At 36.0% G+C, this 22,383-nt stretch overlaps 1 protein-coding gene across 1 annotated transcript; it reads left to right on the top strand.

The window, feature by feature from the left end:
• The first annotated feature begins 14,357 nt into the window (after window positions 1-14,357).
• Window positions 14,358-22,349, top strand: LOC111902338 (calcium-transporting ATPase 8, plasma membrane-type). The gene is given in 33 exon segments (XM_052766872.1): window positions 14,358-14,804; window positions 15,348-15,387; window positions 15,585-15,688; window positions 15,813-15,944; window positions 16,056-16,145; window positions 16,255-16,321; window positions 16,436-16,506; window positions 16,589-16,672; window positions 16,739-16,816; window positions 16,921-16,992; window positions 17,485-17,571; window positions 17,704-17,786; window positions 17,875-17,983; window positions 18,114-18,169; window positions 18,249-18,291; window positions 18,372-18,455; window positions 18,547-18,684; window positions 18,772-18,837; window positions 18,915-19,013; window positions 19,474-19,584; window positions 19,702-19,872; window positions 19,958-20,182; window positions 20,264-20,380; window positions 20,449-20,547; window positions 20,661-20,798; window positions 20,925-21,025; window positions 21,107-21,152; window positions 21,234-21,368; window positions 21,481-21,588; window positions 21,685-21,776; window positions 21,865-21,893; window positions 21,896-21,958; window positions 22,048-22,349. Coding segments are annotated over 33 exon segments (2,991 nt in total). The 5' UTR covers window positions 14,358-14,774; the 3' UTR covers window positions 22,071-22,349.
• Window positions 22,350-22,383: the final 34 nt, after the last annotated feature.

The raw sequence follows: 22,383 nt of genomic DNA, 5'->3' as shown, positions 1-22,383 counted from the left end.
TCGGGGACTGAAACACGTTGGGTCGATTAAAGATTATGTAGCAGAATTTACTGCTTTAATGCTGGAGCTGCCCGAATTACAAGAAAAAGACAAGTTATTTTATTTCCAAGATGGACTACAATCTTGGGCCTATAACGAGCTCAAGCGAAGGAATGTCCAAGATGTTGACGAAGCGATTGCTGTAGCGGAAGACCTTATGGACTTCCGAAGAGATGCACTGATTAGAAGGACTAGTGGGGGAGATAAAGCTGTGCCAAGGCCGTCACCAAGGGACGATAGACCCGCTGTCAAACCCGCGACTTTCAAAGGAAAGGCGATCGAAGGAGGGACTCGTAAGGAGGTGAAGTGTTATTTATGTGACGGTCCCCATCTAATAAGAGATTGTCCTAAGAAGAAAAGTTTCAACGCCATGGTCTTTGAAGATGAAATTGAAGAAAGGGACGAACAACAACTAAGCTCGATGCGTCTCCTCAACTCGGTGGCTAAGGAAGAGACAAAACCAATGAAAGGAGGAGGTCTCATGTTCGTGAAGACTAAAATAAATGGAGAGACAACTAAAGCCTTAGTCGATACAGGTGCGTCTCATAACTTTCTTGCTGAAAATGAAGCCAAAAAAAGGAACATTCAATACACCAAGGAGATAGGTTGGCTGAAAGCAGTAAATTCCCCATCCGAACCCATCCTTGGTGTCGCCCATAATGTGCCCATCGAGATAGGAGGATGGACAGGAATCATTGACTTAACGGTAGTCCCTATGGATGATTACTGCATGGTGCTTGGGATGGAATTCCTAGATGAAGCCCGACCTTTTTCATTTGAAGATCAAACCATGCGCCTCACCAAGGGATCCTCGATCCACATCGTTCCCTTAGAAAGAAGCAAGGCGAATTCCCGTATCATTTCAGCCATGCAACTTAGCAAAGGCCTTCGGAGGGGCGAGGTGACATTCCTAGCCACCTTAAAAGAAGAAGTCGATTCTCCAGAAATGGAGGTACCGAACAAAATCAAGAAAGTACTTGAGGAATTTAAAGAGGTAATGCCACCAGAATTACCCAAGAAACTACCACCACGAAGAGAGGTGGATCATGAGATAGAATTAGAACCAGGAGCAAGGTCACCAGTGTTGGGGCCTTACCGAATGGCACCACCAGAATTAGAAGAGCTAAGGAAACAGTTAAAGGAGTTACTAGACGCTGGCTTCATCAGACCTTCCAAAGCTCCATTTGGTGCCCCAGTATTGTTCCAAAGGAAACAAGATGGTAGTCTAAGAATGTGTATTGACTATCGAGCCTTGAATAAGGTAACTGTGAAGAACAAGTACCCAATCCCCTTAGTCGCCGATCTCTTCGATCGACTCACAAATGCTCGATGGTTCACAAAGTTAGATCTACGATCAGGGTATTGGCAAGTTCGCATAGCAGCCGGAGACGAGCCAAAGACAACATGTGTGACCAGGTATGGATCGTTTGAGTTCTTGGTCATGCCCTTTGGACTCACAAATGCACCGACCACATTTTGCACCCTCATGAACAAAATCTTCCACCCGTTCTTGGATAAGTTCGTAGTAGTGTATCTAGACGACATCGTGGTCTACTCAGAAACGTTGGAGGAACACGTGGAACATCTAAGATTGGTTTTTCAGTCATTAAAGGAAAACCAATTGTATGTGAAGATGGAGAAATGCACTTTTGCCCAACCTGACGTAAGATTCCTTGGGCACAAGATTAAGGACGGGAGGATCTACATGGATGAAAGAAAAATAAAAGCAATTTCAGAATGGGAACCACCTAAGAACGTGCCCGAACTACGATCGTTCCTAGGTCTGGTCAATTATTATCGAAGATTCATATCAGAATACTAGGCACGGTCAACTCCACTAACTGATCTACTTAAAAGGAAGGTCGCATGGGAGTGGACGGATAAGTGTCAAGAAACGTTTGAGGAGCTAAAGAAGGCCATCACGAAAGAACCATTTCTAGCATTACCCAATTACTCGAAGCCGTTCCAGGTACAAACTGATGCCTCAGACTTTGCTATAGGTGGTGTTTTGTTACAAGAAGGTCATCCGGTGGCGTACGAAAGTCGGAAACTTAATGAGACCGAGCGAAGGTATCCGATACATGATAAGGAGATGACAGCCATTATACATTGCCTTCGAGTATGGAGACACTATTTACTCGGGAATCGATTTGTAATTCAAACTGACAATGTCGCTACAAGCTACTTTCAAAATCAGAAAAAACTAAGTCCCAAGCAAGCCCGTTGGCAAGACTTCTTGGCTGAGTTCGATTATGTCATGGAGTATAAGCCAGGGAAGGCAAATGTCATCGCCGATGCTCTAAGTCGAAAAGCGGAATTGGCAACCATCTCCCGAGTAACCTGCTCATTTACTGATCGCATCAAAGAAGGAATAAGCCATGACCCGTTAACAAAAAGCTTAATGGAGATGGCTAAAGAAGGGAAGACTCGAAAATTTTGGGTCGACGATGGACTATTACTCACTGTCGGTAATCGAATGTATGTTCCGAAATGGGACAACTTAAGGAGAGAAGTCCTAAAAGAATGCCACGATTCAAAATGGGCAAGGCATCCTGGAACACACCGAACCATGGCAATTATAGAAAAGACTTACTACTGGCCAAGGATGAGAGACGATGTAGACGCCTATGTTCGGACATGTCTCATCTGCCAACAAGACAAGGTGGAACAGTCCAAGACAGCAGGGTTGTTAGAACCGTTGCCGATTGCGGAGCACCCTTGGGAAAGTATAACTTTGGATTTCATATCGGCCTTACCTACATCTGAAGGTTGTGGTTCCATCATGGTGGTTGTAGACCGTTTCTCCAAATACGGGACGTTCATTCCCGCGCCCAGAGATTGCACAGCCGAGGAAGCTGGTCGGTTATTCTTCAAACATGTGGCAAAGTATTGGGGACTCCCTCGGAGCATCATAAGTGATAGAGACCCTCGGTTTACTGGAAAATTTTGGAGGGAATTATTTAAGCTCATGGGTTCCGAGCTCCACTTTTCGACCAGTTTCCACCCGTAAACCGATGGACAAACCGAGAGGGTAAATCATTTGCTGGAGATTTATCTAAGGCACTTTTGTTAGTGCTAATCAACGGGATTGGGCTAAGTTAATTGATGTAGCCCAATTTTCTTATAATCTACAACGAAGCGAGGCTACCAGAAGAAGCCCTTTTGAAATCATCATGGGTCAACAACCTTTGACACCACAAGAACTAACTAAGGGGTATAAAGGCGTTAGTCCACCCGCATACAAGTTCGCTAAAGGGTGGAACGAGGAACTCGACATAGCAAGGTCTTACTTGAACAAAGCAGCCAAACACATGAAGAAGTGGGCGGACAAAAACAGACAATCGCGTGAATTTATGGTTGGCGACGAAGTGATGGTGAAATTTCCCCAGAGAATGTTCAAGTCCACTCGACAAGTACACAAGGGCTTAACAAGAAGATATGAAGGACCGTATCAGGTGATCCAAAAGGTCGGGATAAGATCATATAAGCTCGACTTACCAACCCACTTAAAGGTCCACCCCGTATTCCATGTAAGTCTCCTTAAACCTTATAATCGAGATGAAGAAGACCCGTCTAGGAGTGAATCACAACGAGCTCCAGTTGCGAATGTGATCTCCTTTGATAAGGAAGTAGACGAAATTATGGCCGATAGAATAATTCGCAAAAGAGGATCACCTAACTGGACCGAGTACTATGTTCGATGGAAGGGACAATCCGATACGGAATCTAGTTGGGAACGAGAACAAGACTTATGGCAGTTCAGAGACAAGATCGAAGCATACAAGTCCAAGGCTTGACGGGGACGTCAAGGATTTCAGTGGGGGAGGGTGTCACGAGTCGGTGTTCTAGAATCTACCAGACCGATCAAGAAGATGATAGAACAAGTAATAATCTACCATAAGTCCCTAGAACGATATAGAATTCTCTAGGATGCAAAAGTATAGAACTTTGTATAGATAAGGATCTTGTAAGAACAATCTAGAATACTCGGGAATATACGAAATCTAGAGACTTCCCTTGAGGAGGTGTAGGATGCCTATAAATAGGAGGAGGACTCATTTGTCCAAGGCATCCAAGAAGTTCTTGTGTAAGAAGTAAAGTTGTATAAAGAAGCTCTTTCCTTAGAAGTGATTCTTGTCGTTTCTCTTGCTTCCTTTAATCGTTAATACATCTAAGCCATCGAAGTTAGCCTGACTTAGTCGGAGAAAATACTAAGTGGCGCACGGTGATTGAAGCATCCCGTGACACAAAGCCCAGAAAAATAAAGTTTACATAACCTAAATTGAAAATATAAATGATCACAGTTAAATACTAAGTACCTTATAAACAATTAATACAAAAATAAAGATTATACCACACCTCTTTTCAAATATAATTTTTATAAAATATGGTAATATAATAACAAAATAGGTTTGTAATACATATATGTTACTAACAGTAAATATACTTGATAAAATGCGATAATATAATAACATAATAAATTTGTTACTTTTCCTTTTTTAAATAATATAAACAACAAAAATTACCAAAGTACCATCATCTCAAAAAATGAAAAAAAATACCCCAAATACCTTCTATGTCACTAACAGTAAATTTACTAACCATTATTAATATGTTAGATGAGAATAATTACAGTCGACACCCAACACCACCACACATAGATTTAGTAACTGACATGCCGACTTTTCAGAAACTTCATGTAACTGCTATACGGTTATTAACGGCGTCTATAATCTGTTTAAATAATACTATCTTGGATAAACCTACTCACAAACGCAGAAACGACATCAAGGAAAGATTTTCCGCTTCATGATATTATTCGTAAGATCTTCACTTCTCATCACATTTCAACAATTCTCCATATGTATAAGAATCATGTATGTTCGAACTTACTTTATTATTCTGCCATAAGCATAACGAATTTCAAGTTAGAGACCATGTGAACTATTTTCAATTGTCAACCAACATTCTTGTCACTGCGATTAACGTCAGACATTACAGAATAACATTATTGGTATGATCATTTCGTGTTCATACACATCTTCCCTATTTTTGTAATTAATTTAAATATGGCTTCAAATTCACCTATTCCCCTATATAATAATGATATGCAAATGGTATCAGTAACTTATTTTGGTCTTTCCCTCTCACACGGCATGCAAATGGCATTCATCTGTTATTTCAGTATATAAACAATACCAACAAATTTCTAATAACAATCCAATAATATTACTAATTCTGCAAAATTGATAGTCGATATGCAAATATCCACTGTCATGTCGTTCCCTAACTATTTATGACTTGTTACCCTATGCATGTACAAATCTAACATCAACCATGTAGACAGAAAAACCCTTCTACATTTTCAGATGACAAATAAGCACAACCACGACAAGATGGAGAGGGAACTATCAAACATATTGTATATTACTCCAACCCTGAACAAAAAAATGGACTGTCATCGTTCAGGTTTTAGAATGCGGGGATACAAAACAGAGCAAATCCAAAAGTTACTATAGAAAACTGATGTTTACTGATACTCAGGTAAAATAACATTACATTGCAGAATTTGTTTACAGTATATTATGTTAATTCTTGTGTACATCTAACAGTGTACTAAGGTATCAACCTTAATCTTTAGTGACTATCTCGAGTTTTTTAAAAACACATTCCAAGTATACATTGCCAAACATTTTCATTTCATAAAAATTCATGTGAAAATCAATTGTAGACAATGACAACATTTGCAGAAACATAATCATTACTTACTCAAATAAATGCAACACCATAATCATGTTTGTCAATTTAGAAAAATATTATAGTAACTTGTCAAATTCCTTTAGTAAATATTCAACTTCACTCAGGAATTCCATTTGATTTGAACTCAAATATGGAATGCATTTATACATAAATTGCAGCTACATTTTGTTTTATATTAAAACTGATTTGAAATTTATACTTTATATGCAGGATATAAATAATTATAAGGGATGTTGACATGTTACCTATTTCATTCCTTCTCTATATTATCCCGATGGTGAAGCAATAAATAACTGCCAATGTAAATTAATGTATGTATATTATATTGTTGAATATGTAAATAATATGTAAATGATATATTTCACTTAAACTTCGCAATGTAAACCGGAAATGTATGTTATGTTAATAAATATGTTCATGCATATTTCATATATATTTATCTTCAACTACATCACCATAGCTTCATTGTTTGACATTAGATTACATAATAAAAATTGCCAAAATTAATTTCTATGGGTCGTGCTTAGCACGAGCCTCAAACTTTTCTAGTATATATATATATATATATATATATATATATATATATATATATATATATATATATATATATATATATATATATATATATATATATATATATATATATATATATATATATATATATATATATATATATATATATGCAACGTCCGCAGATCCGGGCTAGTCAATTTAGAGTCAATAGGGGTCTAAAACGACTTTTCAACAAAAAGATTATTTATAATAAATAGTCCTAACCAAGTTGTAGAATATGTCACGAGGTTTTCGTACATATAAAGAACGCCGAAATCTGAGTTGTAATGAAGAAGTTATGACCCGTCGAAGTTTCGTGACAGAACCGGCACGATACCGGGAAGCGTAAATAGTGAATTTACGATGGAACGAGATTTTGCCTTAGCGCTCTAAACGAAAGTCGTAGAATACGATAAACTAAGAACATTGATAAAAAAGAACGCTCAAATCTGACTTCGTATGAAGAAGTTATGATTTTTTGAAGTTTCGGATTAGCAGTGTACAACCCGAAATTCGAATATTAGAACGAACGGTTTTTAGCCGACACGACCTAAACGAGAATCGAATATCTCGTCAAAATTAGCGTAACGAGAAAAAGATGGGCGAAAACAGACGTCGGATGAAGAAGTTATGAGGATTTAATGGACCAATCTTGTCCCGGCCTGTTAATAATATAAAATTTAAAATCGAGTCAAAATTAGCCGACGGAGTCTAAACGAAAGTTGTAGGGTATGTTCCCACCTTCGCGTGGATATAAAGAACGTCGAAAACGAAGCTCGTATGTGAAAGTTATGATTTTTAGAAGATGAGAATGCAATTTGCGAAATTTGTTGCTTAATCGATGACGTGGCTTAATCCTGACCGTCGCTTGTTGATCACGGCTCGCTTCGGATGGCCGACACGTCGTCCTCGCATACGCCCCGCGTCCGAGGTCAGTACGCCCCGCATACCCTCGCCTTACCTCTTCTGATGTTGCGAGCCAGCTAGTATGAAGCTGGCACCCTTATCCGAACTTACGCCCAATGTAAGGCTTCGGTACGCCCAACGTAAAGTCCGAAGTCTAGGCTATAAATAGAAGGCCGAGGCTGCCATAATTCTTCACTCCAAAATCTCTTCTTTCTCTCACTAATTTCTCTCTCTACAACCCTAAACCCCCCTAAACCCTAGATAAACCCCTTAGCTCCCGAGGGAAGCCCCGAGGCTCCCAGAGTCCCGAGAAAAAGAGTCTTTCGGTTTCGAAATGCTGCTCCAAATAAGTTCCGGTTTTCGATAAAATTCGCTGTAAGTGTGCTACGCTTACGCAATTTTTAATATAGCTTTCAAATAATTATAGGAATGTTATTAGGTCCTTAAAATAATTATTTGAGCTATTATTATGAGTTATATTGAGTGTTATTAACGCTTATATAATAATAATAATAATAATAATAATAATAATAATAATAGTCAGACTAATTAATTAGTCACGGTTAACATTAGACTAAACCCTAGTGATATTGATACTAGGTTTTGTCGAGGGAAAAAAATTGTTTTGAGATAACGAAGTGCTGTCCGAGTACCGAGTCACCACCTAATCAAGTGAGTGCATAGTTACTTTCAGCTTACACATAGATATGAAGTAGTTTATATAAATTACGTGCTATGTGTGCATATTATCTGAATACTTGCTATCTATGCTGGATGAACGTTTTATACATGTTTTCAATGATTTAAACTGTATATGTATTTTATATCTACAAAATGTGTTGGGTAGAACATGGGTAGATGTAATAGTTGTTGTGTGATAAAATAAAATAATGAGAGGCCTCGTTGTAGATGTTATTGATGATCCAGTCATCTAGCGGAGTATAGATGACAACCACAGACTATTCTAGACAGTCCAGTGGAACACTAGCAGGCTCGCAACCTGTAGGTGTTTATTCGAACTGTGTGTTTATTCGAACTGTGTGTTTATTTGAACTGTGTGCTCACCAGATGTACTCCATCCCCCACATGGTTGCCTTAAGGACATTTATTGCTGAGGAATCCCCTTAGTAGTAGTGTCCATCCCGATGATTGTCCTTAGACTAGGTCCCTTGTGTTAGATGTCTTAGGGACGTAAAGTGAGGATAACGGGAACAGGTAATTGGGTTTGTTTGGTTTGATAAAGCTAATAACTTATTTATTGTGGGTTGAAAACCCTATGTGCTCACCAGGCTCCCAAGCCTGACCCACTCAGTTTCTTGTATTACAGGTAGTGGCGCATGAGCATAGATGTGATATCTTGGGATGAGAGATTAATGGATTTTAGGCATGTAAATACGGAATAATGTAGTAAGGCCTAGGTTGTATATGCTTATGATCTGTATCGAACATGACATCCCGAGTCTTTTTAATGAAATACATTTCTACGGAAATGCTTTTGATAAATCTCTATCATATTTTGTTTTGGGACAAATTCCGCAACACTTTTATTTAAAATATTACTCTGATTTTTAAACAAAGCATAAACAAAATCGGTCTTTTCTGACCGTGAAAATGGGGATGTCACAATATATATATATATATATATATATATATATATATATATATATATATATATATATATATATATACACACACATATATATAGGGCCGACTCCCAGATTTTATGGACCCTGTGCTAAGAAGAAAAATATGGCCCTAAATTAATATATAAGGAAAACAAACTTAAAAGTAAATAAATTAACTAAAAAGAAACATATGGAACTTAATAAAAAGTTCAAGGGTTGATTATGTAACTTTTAAAAACTGATTTGTTAAACATAGAGGGTTGATTATGAAATCTAAAGCAAAAACTAATGGCCAAAACTATAATTTGAATTTAAAACTTCAAAATGTAGGAACCATGAGTCAAACCTACATTGCTCCACACTAAGGTATGCACTTATACCAGTTAGGCTACACACTTTATGTGAAATTTTGAATAAATTCATATATATTTAGTTATCAAATATATAATTTAATTAAAACTCAGACCCTATTTTTTTTTGGGGGCCATGTGCGCCTGCCCCTCTTGCCCCCCTTTTATATATATATATATATATATATATATATATATATATATATATATATATATATATATATATATATATATATATATATATATATATAAAGCCAAATCGTTTACCCATAGGGATATATTAACATTTACCTTCTAAGACTACTCCTATTGGTGACTAAAAGGCTAATTGGTTGTCCATTATAATTAAAAAGAAATTGAAAAACCACAAAAACCCACCAACCCGTTTGGTCCACCAAACATTTAGTTGGCCTTTCTTTCTCTGCCACTTGTCTATTTCTCACTTTTTCTTTTAATTTAGTTTTTTAATATATTTACTTTATCAATAATTAAATGATATATTTATAAAATAAATAAATAAAGTATACTAAAATATGTAGAAAACAATTATCTACAAAATGATACCACTATTGATATATTTTTTTGATAATTTTTTATATCTTTTTATATAAAATGTTAGATTGGGTTTGGTTGGATAAAGTTGTTAATGGGTGTAAAAATTTAAGGTTAGTTGGTTGTATAGGTGGAAGAGAGGAAAATTAATATTTTAATAGATAGTTGGGTTGGGTTTGATTGTGAATAAGGATAGTCTAAAGACTGAGATAGGAAAAGTTGGTAAGGCTAAACGGTATCGATATAAGGTGGCTACGCCTGGGGGTTACGTGGCAAGGCCACTTATGCGTGAACACCGCCCCAGGCACGCGTAGGTGCCTTGTGGCGTAGTAGGGATCACGGACGAAGACGACCAATAAGAAGGAGAGAGAGAGTATGTATGTATGTAACGTATATTTTTTGACCGTTTGCGTCTTTAAACAAAAAAAAATTAATTTTAAATTTAAATAACATCTTTTACCTCTCTCTCTCTCTCTCTCTCTCTATATATATATATATATATATATATATATATATATATATATATATATATATATATATATATATATATATATATATAATACATTTTTACCAACACTTTCACACTTACACTTCCAAATCAAAAAAAATACTTCTACTTTCTTTCACTTTTCTTCAAAAAAATGGATCCCAACCAAAATACTCCACCCACCCCAAACACCCCAAACACTCCTAATGATTATCAAGCTTATATGTAATTGTTGAATTCTCTAATCCAATAACAACCTTTATTCACTAACCTTCCCTACAACCCACAAATCTTCCAACAACAACGACCATAATTCATTCCCCAATTCCAAGGTTTCCAACAACAAGCTTCTCCACAATTCTAAACTCAATCGTCTCAAGTCCCATTATCTCAATCCCAAACCGTGAACCTAGACAACGACGATGTACTTGTCCAAGAAACACCACAATCATCCCGAAGAAGGCAACCAAAAGGAAAAGGGAAAAAGAAAGCAACGGCTTGGAACGAAGAAGAGGAAGAAGCTTTAGCAAAAGCTTGGATTTTCATATCCTGTGATTCGAGAAGAGGCAACGCGCAAACTGGAGAAAGTTTTTGGAATTGTGTTTTGGATCACTTTCACGCGCTACTTGGAAGGAAAACGGATCGGTCCTACGATGCGGTCAACGGGAAATGACGTGATCTTCGCGCAATTTGTACAAAGTTTAATAACATATTTGAAAATCTAAAAAATATGCATAAAAGTGATTCCAACGATTTCAACATTTTATCAACCGCGTGCTACCAATTCAAAGTGACCAACAACGATAAACCATTTGGTCACCAAAAAACATGGGAAGTTTGCCGTCAAGGTCCAAAATGGGTCCTTAATCCGGAGACATCGCATTCGGACTCAACCACCGGCTCCAACAAAAGAGCAAGAACTTCTGAATCGGACACGGGTTTTGGGTTAGACCTCAATGATGACGTCGATGTTGCCGAGGGAGACGGTCCACCTGAAGTCCAACTCCGTCGACCACCGGGAAGGGACAAAGCAAAACGAGCGGCGTCTTCAAGCGGGAAAGCAACCGTAACTAGCGACGATGGGCTTGTGGAATCAATAGATAAAACTTTAAGTTTTCTAGAAAAAAAATACGAATCCACGGAGGAAGCTCGTCGCCAAAAAATTGCTCTTACCGATCTTCAAATCATAAACTCGAAGCCCCTACCGGATCTCGACCCCGAAAATCTCGCGACATTTATCAAAATCCAACAACGTGTCCGTGCTAAGTAAGCGGATTAGGTTCTAATATTTATTTTTTAGTTGTGTGTTTTTTTAAGTAAATTAGGATAAATAAGTAATTTAAGATTTTTTTTTTGTCGTTTAAGTATTTTAGGAAAAATAAGTAATTTAGGATTTTTTTATTGTTGTTTTTTAAATATTGTAGGATTTAAGTTTGTGTGTTTAAAAATTAATGCAATGTTTTTTAATTTAATGTTTTTAATGTGTGTTTCATTTGAATTATTTTTTAATTTAATTTAATATTATTCAAAAATATAAAAAAGAAAAAAAAAATGATATGAAATAGTAATTATTTCTAAGGTTTAGTGGGTTGATACTAGAAGGTGGGGTGACTTTATTTTTTTTAGTAGACTAGTTACCCTTTTTAGTAGACCAGTTACCCTAAGATAAACATAAGCAACATTACGTAGGTAACATGATGTAGGTTATCATGTCAACCCTTTTTGACCCATGTACGATTGAATGCGGCTCATTCTTGTGTTTGACCTAAGTTCATGAGCTGTCCTCCATCCACCTGGATTCCATGAATATTCATGAACAATACCAATCAATTCAACATCAAAATTGATCACAACTAAAAATATTTTGCTTAAGAAAATACTACTCCCTCCGTCTCAATATTATTGTCCACAGACAAAAAACACACAGATTAAGAAAAACATTAATTATTACTAACTTTATATAATAAAATGACAGTTTTGTCCTTACTTTGCATTTAATGTTCCATTAAATGCTTAGTTGTTTAAGTAATAATGAGGGGGTATTTTGGTAAAAATGTTATTTATTTTTAGAAGTGGACTATTATTTTGGGACAAACCAAAAAGGAAAGATGGACTATAATTTTGGGACGGAGGGAGTATAATATTAGGACTTTACCGAATATGAAGTGAAAATATAAAGATTTTTTTTTTAATTTTTTGGTGTAAAATAATTATGCAATTTGTTGGGAATTTCAAAACTCTTTATAGAATTAACGGTTCATTTTATAGGGAAAATGACTTAGGAGGGTAACTATCTTTTAGCCGTGTTTACATATTGGCAACTTCTTATTTTTTGTACATAAGAAAGCAACTAACTTGTTTTAACTGTTTAAATTACACCAATATTACCGGCTAATACCTGTTTTAACTGGTAACTCAAAGGGAAAATGACTTAGGAGAGTAACTACCTCTTATCTGTGTTTACATATTGGCAACTTCTTATTTTTTGTACATAAGAAAGCAACTAACTTGTTTTAATTGTGTAACATCCTAAAAATCATGACCAAAAAATTTCGTTTTTAATTTAATACTAAAACCATAATTGTCAAACCATTAATTTAATACTCTGGCATCGGGCCTCGCACGACATCGGGCCCCGCCTGGCATCGAGCCCCGCTCGGTATACATATATGTCTCTCTTAGGCCCTACCTGTCTCCGGGCCCCGCCTGCTAAACCCATACAATCATATAACATGCTAACACATAAAGAAACATACTCTACTGTATCCGTGTCCTAAGAAACATACTCTGCTAATAATGAGATACGGAACTTTGTCCGTACTCAGCTAGTTCTAGCCAGAGCTTCAGTAGTGCAATGTGAGTCTCCTCACTATGTGAATGGGTCTAAGGCGACAATGCCAGCCCATGTAGTCTATGAGTAAGAAGACCCGAGGGTTAGCCCTAGGCATTGTATGCTAGTATGTTATTTCAGACCAAGGTCTGATGTCGGGCGGGTGCCCGATGAATGTTTGCATGTTAGATTATACTTGTTGTCTGTGTGATACTTTTATGTTCCTGGTAAAGAGGTGAGTGTGGGCGAGGTCCCGTATCCCATCACTAGCTGAGTACGGACGATGTTCCGTATCTCATTATTAGTAGAGTATGTTTCTTAGGACAGGGATACAGTAGAGTATGTTTCTATATGTGTTAGCATGTTATATGATTGTATGTGTTTAGCGGGCGGGCCCGGAGACAGGCGGGGCCTAAGAGAGAGACAGATCTGTATACCGAGCGGGGCTCGATGTCAGGCGGGGCCTAATGCCGGGCGGGGGCCGATGCCGGAGTATTAAATTAATGGTTTGACAATTATGGTTTTAGTATTAAATTAAAAACAAATTTTTTGGTCATGATTTTTGGGATGTTACACAGTTACAACAAGTTAGTTCCTTTCTTATGTACAAAAAATAAGAAGTTGCCAATATGTGAACACGGATAAGAGGTAGTTACCCTCCGAAGTCATTTTCCCTTTGAGTTACCGGTTAAAACATGTATTAGCCGGTAATATTGGTGTAATTTAAACAGTTAAAACAAGTTAGTTGCTTTATTATGTACAAAAAAAAAGAAGTTGCTAATATGTGAACATGGATAAGAGGTAGTTACCCTCCTAAGTCATTTTCCCCATTTTATATTTATTAGCGGACAAGTCTTACCATTTTAGCACATCATCAAGAAGTGAAAATATAAAGATTTTTTTTTTTCAATTTTTTGGTGTAAAATAATTATGCAATTTGTTTGGAATTTCAAAACTCTTTATATAGAATTGACGTTTATTTTATATTTATTAGCCGACAAGTCTTACCATTTTAGCACATCATCAAGAAGTGAAAATATAAAGATTTTTTTTTTTTTTTTTTTTTTTTTTTTGGTGTAAAATAATTATGCAATTTGTTTGGAATTTCAAAACTCTTTATAGAATTGACGTTCATTTTATATTTTATTAGCCGACAAGTCTTACCATTTTAATTATTAGCACATCATCAAACAATCACTTTTGTGATCACTTATCTTTACACATCTCTCTAAACCCATATGCAAATTCACAAACTAAGTATATTTTTTTTTTCAACAAATACAATCTACCGCCCACGAAGGAAAGTGCAAGGAAGTTGCTCAGAAAAAATCCTGTTAGATTTTAGTATTATACCGAAGGAGCAAACTCCTATTCCTTTTTATCGTTCTATTCATTGCCAACCTCTTTCTCCTATCGTAGAACTTCAATTGATACCAAATTTCTGTATTTTTATAACCGTAGCAGACGCAAACTATAGTTCCATATTCGGTGCTTCCTGTTGGTCTGTGATTTCCTCATTTAATCTTTGCAAAACGCGAAACACTGATGGTTTCAAATCACTGTGATCAAACATGTGGGTTTGGGTTTTTTTAGGATAAATCGACGAAGCCCGTCAGTGGTTTAGTGGTCTATCGTAAGTGTTCTTATCGGCGAGAACCCACTAGTTAGTCATCATGGTCTTCTACTATTCTTCTGCACAACTGGTATTCTCTCGCTTGTTGTCATCGTATTCTTGATGTTTTGATTAGGTATTAACGCTATACTGTGTTACTTGTCAATCTTTTTTTCCCAGAAGAGGAATAGTGCTCTGTATTGTTTAGATCATGTGTAAAGCGGTTTTTCGGTAGGTCTTGGTCACTGTACTTTGTAGATATCTTGTTGAATCCTTTTGGAAAGGAAATAATTGGGAATTGTTGTATAAGTTCCTTGAAAGGAGAAAATATAATTGGGAATTGTTGTAGTCCATATTCCTTCCGGTTAGATTTGCAAGATGATTGCTTTTGCCTTAAATAGTAGGTGTAATAGGCCTTCTTCTAGTAGTAGAACGCAGCAGAAAGTAGCTCTGTTTCCTCATTTTGTTAATGTAATTTGTTTCATCTTGGAGTAAAAAAATCCGTTTTTCTCAACTTTTTATCCCCTGTTTCCACTCTCTAAAACCCAATTTTATTCAGTGATGTTTTTCCATCAGGGGAAGATAATTTAATGTAACGTGATTGTTCTTATGATCCATTGTTGTTGTTTTTCAGGAAACCAACATTTTCCCAACAGCTGGAGGAAAACCAGATGGTAATTTTTATTCATAGGAATTGTTCCAATCCTATTTAATACATATTACTTACACCTTTTGAACGAATTTCAAGCATGTGCTTAAGCAGACACTTTAGAAATCCAGAAAGGCATTATACTTTCATTTCTAATGAGACTATAGGGGTATAAAAGTCTTTTTTTGACTCTGCTGACATTTTGCTTATGAACACCAACAGCACCTCCATCTCCAACTCCTACAGGTGGTTATGATGTTAGCCCAGAACAACTTGCTTCAATAACAAGAGAGCGTGACTTGATTGCTTTCCAAAAATCTGGAGGAGTAAGTTTATGATTTATTAAGAATTCTCTCTCTCTCTCTCTCTCTCTCTCTCTCTCTCACACACACACACACATCATCCTATAAATAAGATAATGATTTTCTTTTCCATCCATGAACATGTCAGGTTAAAAGGTTGGCAGAAAGGCTGAAGACGAACCCTGATAAGGGAATCCATGAAGATGAGTCAAACATATTAGAGAGAAAGAATGTGTTTGGGTCAAACACATACCCAAGAAGAAAGGGAAACAGCTTTTGGGTAATTTATCTGTATAATATTTTCTCTCTAAAGCCAAATGAATCGATAATATTCATTACTTGAATATGATTTAATCTAAATTAAAATTGTTGTGTAATATGCATTTGATAGAGGTTTCTGTATGATGGTTGTGGAGACACCACATTAATCATCTTGATGGTAGCTGCTGCTGCTCTTTTGGCACTGGGTATCATAACAGAGGTTAGTGAACATCTTTAATTCTAATATTTATATGTTTTGTTATTTAATTCGTTTCTTTTATGGAAAGATGACATCTTTATGTTTTTATCACTTGTGTTATCTACTTCAGGGGATAAAAGGAGGGTATGATGGGGGAAGCATAGCTTTGGGTGTTATAATTGTCATGGTTGTTAAAGGTACTTTATTTCTGTTTTCTGACTTGTAAACCAATCATGAATAAGATTAAGAAAAAGATTATCTCACATAGTTTGCTCTCTTTTAACATGTCATTGTTGTTTCGTGTTCTCTAGCCATGCATGAGTATAAAAGTTCACTTAAATTTCAAAACTTGAATGAGGAGAAGCAGAACATTCAGTGTCAGGTGGGTTTTTAACCAATGTATTGATCTTTTCATACAATCATATTTTTCTTTGTTGACAAATAAAGATATGATACTGCTATAGGTTGTAAGAGGTGGAAGGAGGATGATGATTTCAATATTTGATATTGTTGTGGGTGATGTCATACATCTTACGATAGGTGACCAGGTAATATGTTTCTCATTTCTTGTGATTTCCGTTTTTGCCCTTGTTTACACTTCATTTGTAAACCAGGTTCCAGCTGATGGGGTTTTCATTTCTGGTAACTCTCTTTCTATTGATGAATCAAGTATGACTGGTGAGAGTCAAACTGTAAGTTTTCGTAAATTTCTGTTAATTACATTGTGTTTTATTTCAATTCTCTAGTTTTCAAGGGTAGATAATGTAACTTTTTTTAAAAAAAAATGATGGAACAGGTTGATAAAGATCATAAATCACCATTTTTAATGGCTGGGTGCAAGGTGGCTGATGGCTGTGGTACTATGATGGTAAGTTCTAACCCTAAGTGATATTTCTTTTTCCACCACCAATGTCGCCATCACTGCTGCCACCACCACCACCACCACCACCTCCGCTGCCCCACCACCCCCACCTCCCCTACCTCCGCCACCAACACCAACACCAACACCAACACCAACACCAACACCACAGGTCTTTTTGTGGTGGTTATGTCACAACTCACAACACATACATTTGGACACCCAATGGTAGTTCATCATCAGTGATTTTTTCAGCAGGGGTTTATCAGATTTACTATCTTCTAAAGGAGTAGATAGATCCTTGCAGTTCTTGTCAAGAGATAAGTGACAATCTGTTCGATCTTGTGATGTTCAGAAATTCCTTAACTTTATCCTCTTCCCAGTTCTTGGTCAACTTATAGAATAAAGATTTGCATCAATGACAATTCTATGTGGACCTAAATTGTTATCATTCTCCTCCCTCCTATTGCTGAAAGTTTTCACTTATATAACCACATTTAGGTCACTGGTGTTGGAATGAATACAGAATGGGGATTGCTTATGGCTAGCATCTCAAATAATGATAATGATGAGGAAACACCATTACAGGTTAGTTCTCTAAACATGCTCTAACCTTTTAAAATTCAAAAAAAAAAAAAAAAAAACACACAACAAGGCTTAAAACTGTCATCAATCTGTTAGGTTTTAATTCCTAGATGTATTGACTATGAGTTTTGGTAGGTGCGTTTGAGTGGAGTGGCAATGTTTATTGGTAAGATTGGGCTTTTGGTAGCTATATCTGTTCTTGTCATCCTTCTCATCAGGTAATTCAAAGCTGCATGGGTATAATCGTCTTTTCACCCCCTTTTTCTTGCTTTTAAGATGGTAATTTAACTAATTTCTGCTTGCTAGGTTTTTCACTGGATACACGGAGGACAATGAGGGAAAAGTAGAGTTTATTGCTGGTAAAACTAGTGTCAAGGATGCTATAGATGGAGTAATCAAAATTTTCACTGTTGCAGTATGTATCTTCTGCATATATATATATATATATATATATATATATATATATATATATATATATATATATATATATATATTATTTTAATTTAGTTTCATTTTCAACCTTGTAATTCTTGAGGTGTCTGTAGGTAGCTATTTTTTATGTGGCAGTGCCAGAAGGGCTTCCATTAGTTGTCACTTCAACGTAAGTTGTCCATTTTCTAAAAACCATTTCTTTAATCTGAGTTTTGGATAACTAACATGTCAGTTATATATAATTATAGGCTTGCATACTCAATGCGAAAAATGATGTCTGACAAAGCATTGGTATATTGATATTTTGTCCTCATTGATTTCTATAGTTGTATGTATTTTGTCTTATGTTTTTGGTAATTTTGTATTTGCAGATTAGGAGGCTATCTGCCTGTGAAATGATGGGTTCAGCAACTACAATTTGCAGTGATAAAACTGGAACCTTGACATTGAATTTGGTGCGATATTTTCTTTTTTTATTTATTTCGACATGTAAAAAGTTAAAAAAAACACTTCAATTTATTTACCTGTTTGTCTTATTGATTTCAGATGACTGTTGTTGAGGCTTATATTTGTGGGAAGAAAAACGATCCACCAAATGACACGTCAGCATTACCTCCAAAGATTGTATCTCTTCTTGTTGAAAGTGTAGCTCACAATACAACTGGCAGTGTATTTTTACCTGAGGTAGGTCTTTTCAAATATAGTAAGTAAATCTTTTTCTATAATAGTATTTAATATTAAATGATACGTATTATTGTTGGTGTTTAATAGGGAGGCCAAGAAGTTGAGGTTTCTGGATCACCAACAGAGAAGGCTATACTTCAATGGGGGATTAAGGTTAGTTCTTGGCTCATATGTTTGGATAGAATATTGATTTTAGGTGATACTCATAATTTTTGTAATCATCATTGCAGCTTGGAATGAATTTTGATGTGGTGAGGTCAGAGTGTTCAGTTATTCATGCATCCCCATTCAACTCAGTGAAAAAACAAAGTGGTGTTGCAGTCAAACGGGTAATTGTACAACCTTTTACATAACCATATTCAAAAAAAAAAAAAAAATTCAAGATGCTAATGGAGCAGAGATCCAGAATTATGATACCCATAAGCCCAAGTGTAGAACTCACTCCCAAAAGCCAAGCTTGTAGGAGGAGGGGACACCTAGACTTATAAGACACCAATCAAACTTTCATTGAAATTGTGGCAATAACAAGGTATTAAGCTTCTTAGTTATACCATGAAACGATCACTGGAATTTGGAAAATCAATTAGGTTTCACTTTCATGCAGTTTCAATGGAGAGCAAAATAATAGTGTAGATGTAATGGTGTGCATAGTTTACACCCAAATTAGATTTTTTTTTTTTTAAGTACTTGGGGTCTGTGATTCATAAGAAAGGCTTTGTTGTCATATTTAAAAAGATTTCATATGATTCACATCAAACATTTTCTTTTTGTTGTTTGATTTCTCAACAGCCTGATTCTGAGGTTCATGTACACTGGAAAGGGGCTGCTGAAATCGTCTTGGCTGCATGCTCAAGATACATGGACATTGATGAACATCTTGTTCCCCTCGATTATGGAAAAGTATGAAGGATCAGTCTCTTTGTTTTTCTTTTAAGAAATCATTTTCAGTTTTCTAGAAAGAATTCCATGGAAACTTTAGAAAATCATGATTCTAAGTACTTATTTTCATCCATGCAGTTGGAATATTTTAAAAAGGCGATTGAAGATATGTCTGCTAAAGGTCTGCGGTGTGTTGCTTTTGCCTACAAACCATGTGCACAAGAAACCCTGCCAACAGATGAAGATGACGTGGCAAATTGGGCACTACCTGATGATGATCTTGTTTTGCTAGCAATAGTTGGTTTAAAGGTATGTGAATGTCCATGTCATCAGAGAGATTTATTATTTTTATGTTTCTATTTTTTGATGCATGGTTTTGGTTTTTGCAATGTAGGATCCATGTCGGCCAGGTGTCAGAGATGCTGTCCAACTGTGCATACAGGCTGGCGTGAAGGTACGAATGGTGACTGGTGATAATCTTCAAACAGCAAGAGCAATTGCATTAGAATGTGGAATTTTGGGGTCTAATGCTGAAGCCCAAGAGCCGAATCTAATTGAAGGGAAATCTTTTCGTGCCATGTCAGAACCACAAAGACTAGAAGTTGCTGAGAGGATATCGGTATGTGAATTTACTATTTTGACCCTAGTCGTGTAGTTGTATACAAGTTTGTCTAAATTCATAAAAATGTTTGTGAAACAGGTGATGGGGAGGTCTTCACCTAACGATAAGCTGTTACTTGTCCAAGCATTGAGGAAAAGAGGGCATGTTGTTGCTGTTACTGGAGATGGAACAAACGATGCCCCTGCTCTACATGAGGTAATTAAAGATTTTTCATCATCTGTTTAATTAATTTTTATATCTTTTTTTAATTTATGAAATTGTAGGCTGATATTGGTCTTGCTATGGGCATCCAAGGAACTGAAGTTGCTAAAGAAAGTAGTGACATCATTATCTTGGATGACAATTTTGCTTCCATTGTAAAGGTCTGATATCTTCTGTTTTTGGTCTTTATGTTGGTATAGAAAACGCTTCAAAAGTATTGATTTTTTTTTGAGATTAATGTGTTTCTTCTGGATGCCTGCATAAATTATAACAGGTTGTTAGGTGGGGAAGATCTGTTTATGCAAACATACAGAAATTTATTCAGTTCCAGCTCACTGTAAATGTGGTTGCCCTTGTGATTAATGTTGTGGCAGCTGTTTCTTCAGGGGATGTCCCCCTTAATGCAGTCCAGGTATCTCTCTGTCTCTCTCAATCTTGTCAAAATATCAAAGATCAATAATAAATAGTCTGATAATTAATTGCAACTTACTTTATATTAATTATTGTATTTTTTATAATCTCTTAATTTTGAATTCAGCTTCTTTGGGTGAATCTTATCATGGACACTCTTGGAGCACTTGCCTTAGCCACCGAACCACCAACAGACCACCTCATGCACCGTATTCCCGTGGGCCGCAGGTTTGACCAATTCCATGTTGACTTTCGTCATAATAATATTTGTTCTTGTAACGTAAACTCTTTTTTTTTTTTTGGGTTCAGGGAGCCTCTTATAACAAATATCATGTGGAGGAATTTATTAATTCAGGTATTATATTTTTATATAAGTTGTCTTTGTGCAAAAGTTTGTAAAAATCCTTGAGAGATTAATTATTATATAAAATTGCAGGCTACTTATCAAGTGTTGGTGCTCCTTGTACTCAATTTCCATGGTATACAAATCCTACATTTGCATCACAATTCTGAACACCATGCTAAGAAACTGAAAAACACTCTGGTTTTCAATGCTTTTATTTTTGCTCAGGTCAAGTATTTATTTTTATTTTTATTTTTCTCATAATACCAACCTACTTATAAGATTCCTTAACCATAAATTAATAAAAACATACTTACAATTCCTTAATCCATAATTTCAGATTTTTAATGAATTTAATGCTCGGAAGCCCGATGAAATTAATATTTTCAAAGGCGTTACCAAAAACCACTTGTTTATGGGCATCGTGAGCCTTACTGTTGTTCTTCAAGTAACGTTTCTTCATCCCCTTTTCCCCTTCTTTATTCAATTCTCACATAAAAATGTATCCAAAATCATAATCTAATGTCTACTCTTCTTATTCCAGGTCATTATCATCATGTTCCTTGGGAAATTTACCGCAACAGTAAGGCTGACTTGGCAATTGTGGTTGGTCTCAATTGCAATCGGCTTTATCAGGTGTGTTCTATTTCTACAAATTTCTCATCACCCCCCTCTAGTTAACTTTTTATATGTTTTCACCCTTTTTATCCTTGTTTTTCACTAGTTGGCCCCTTGCTGTTATTGGGAAATTCCTAACCCCTTCAGTGAATATTTTATCAATATATTCCCATCATGTACATCGCAATGTAGAAAGAAAGGTGCGTGTATATTGGACAAAAAAAATTCTTTCATGTATTATACAAAAAAATAATTATAATTTTTAACTCATGTTACTTTGTTATGTCAGGTGGAAATGAGGATGATGAGTGAATGCTAGCGGCTCTTAGAAAAGCATGATTTTTTTTTTGCAACGTCATCAAAGGCTTAACAACTTATACTCGGACATACTGAGGGAGGGGGAGGCTACAACTGTGTTCAATGACCCCGTAGTCTGTATTTAGAATTTGAAGCTCTATAGAGTTGTTTTTTTTTTCTTTCTTTTTTTAGTTCATGTTCGGTGTTTGATGTTATTGCCATTTTGTAATTCGATGCACTTGTGTACATATTGGGATGATTCTTGTATATATAAAATTTTCCACTCTTTGTTTATTCATATTGCACTAAAAAACCTAGGCTTTTGAAC

The sequence above is a fragment of the Lactuca sativa genome, chromosome 8, assembly GCF_002870075.4.
Source record: "Lactuca sativa cultivar Salinas chromosome 8, Lsat_Salinas_v11, whole genome shotgun sequence".
NCBI lineage: Eukaryota > Viridiplantae > Streptophyta > Magnoliopsida > Asterales > Asteraceae > Lactuca > Lactuca sativa.
Note: the sequence above shows the minus strand (reverse complement) of the source record. Positions and strands in the feature narration are given on the sequence as shown.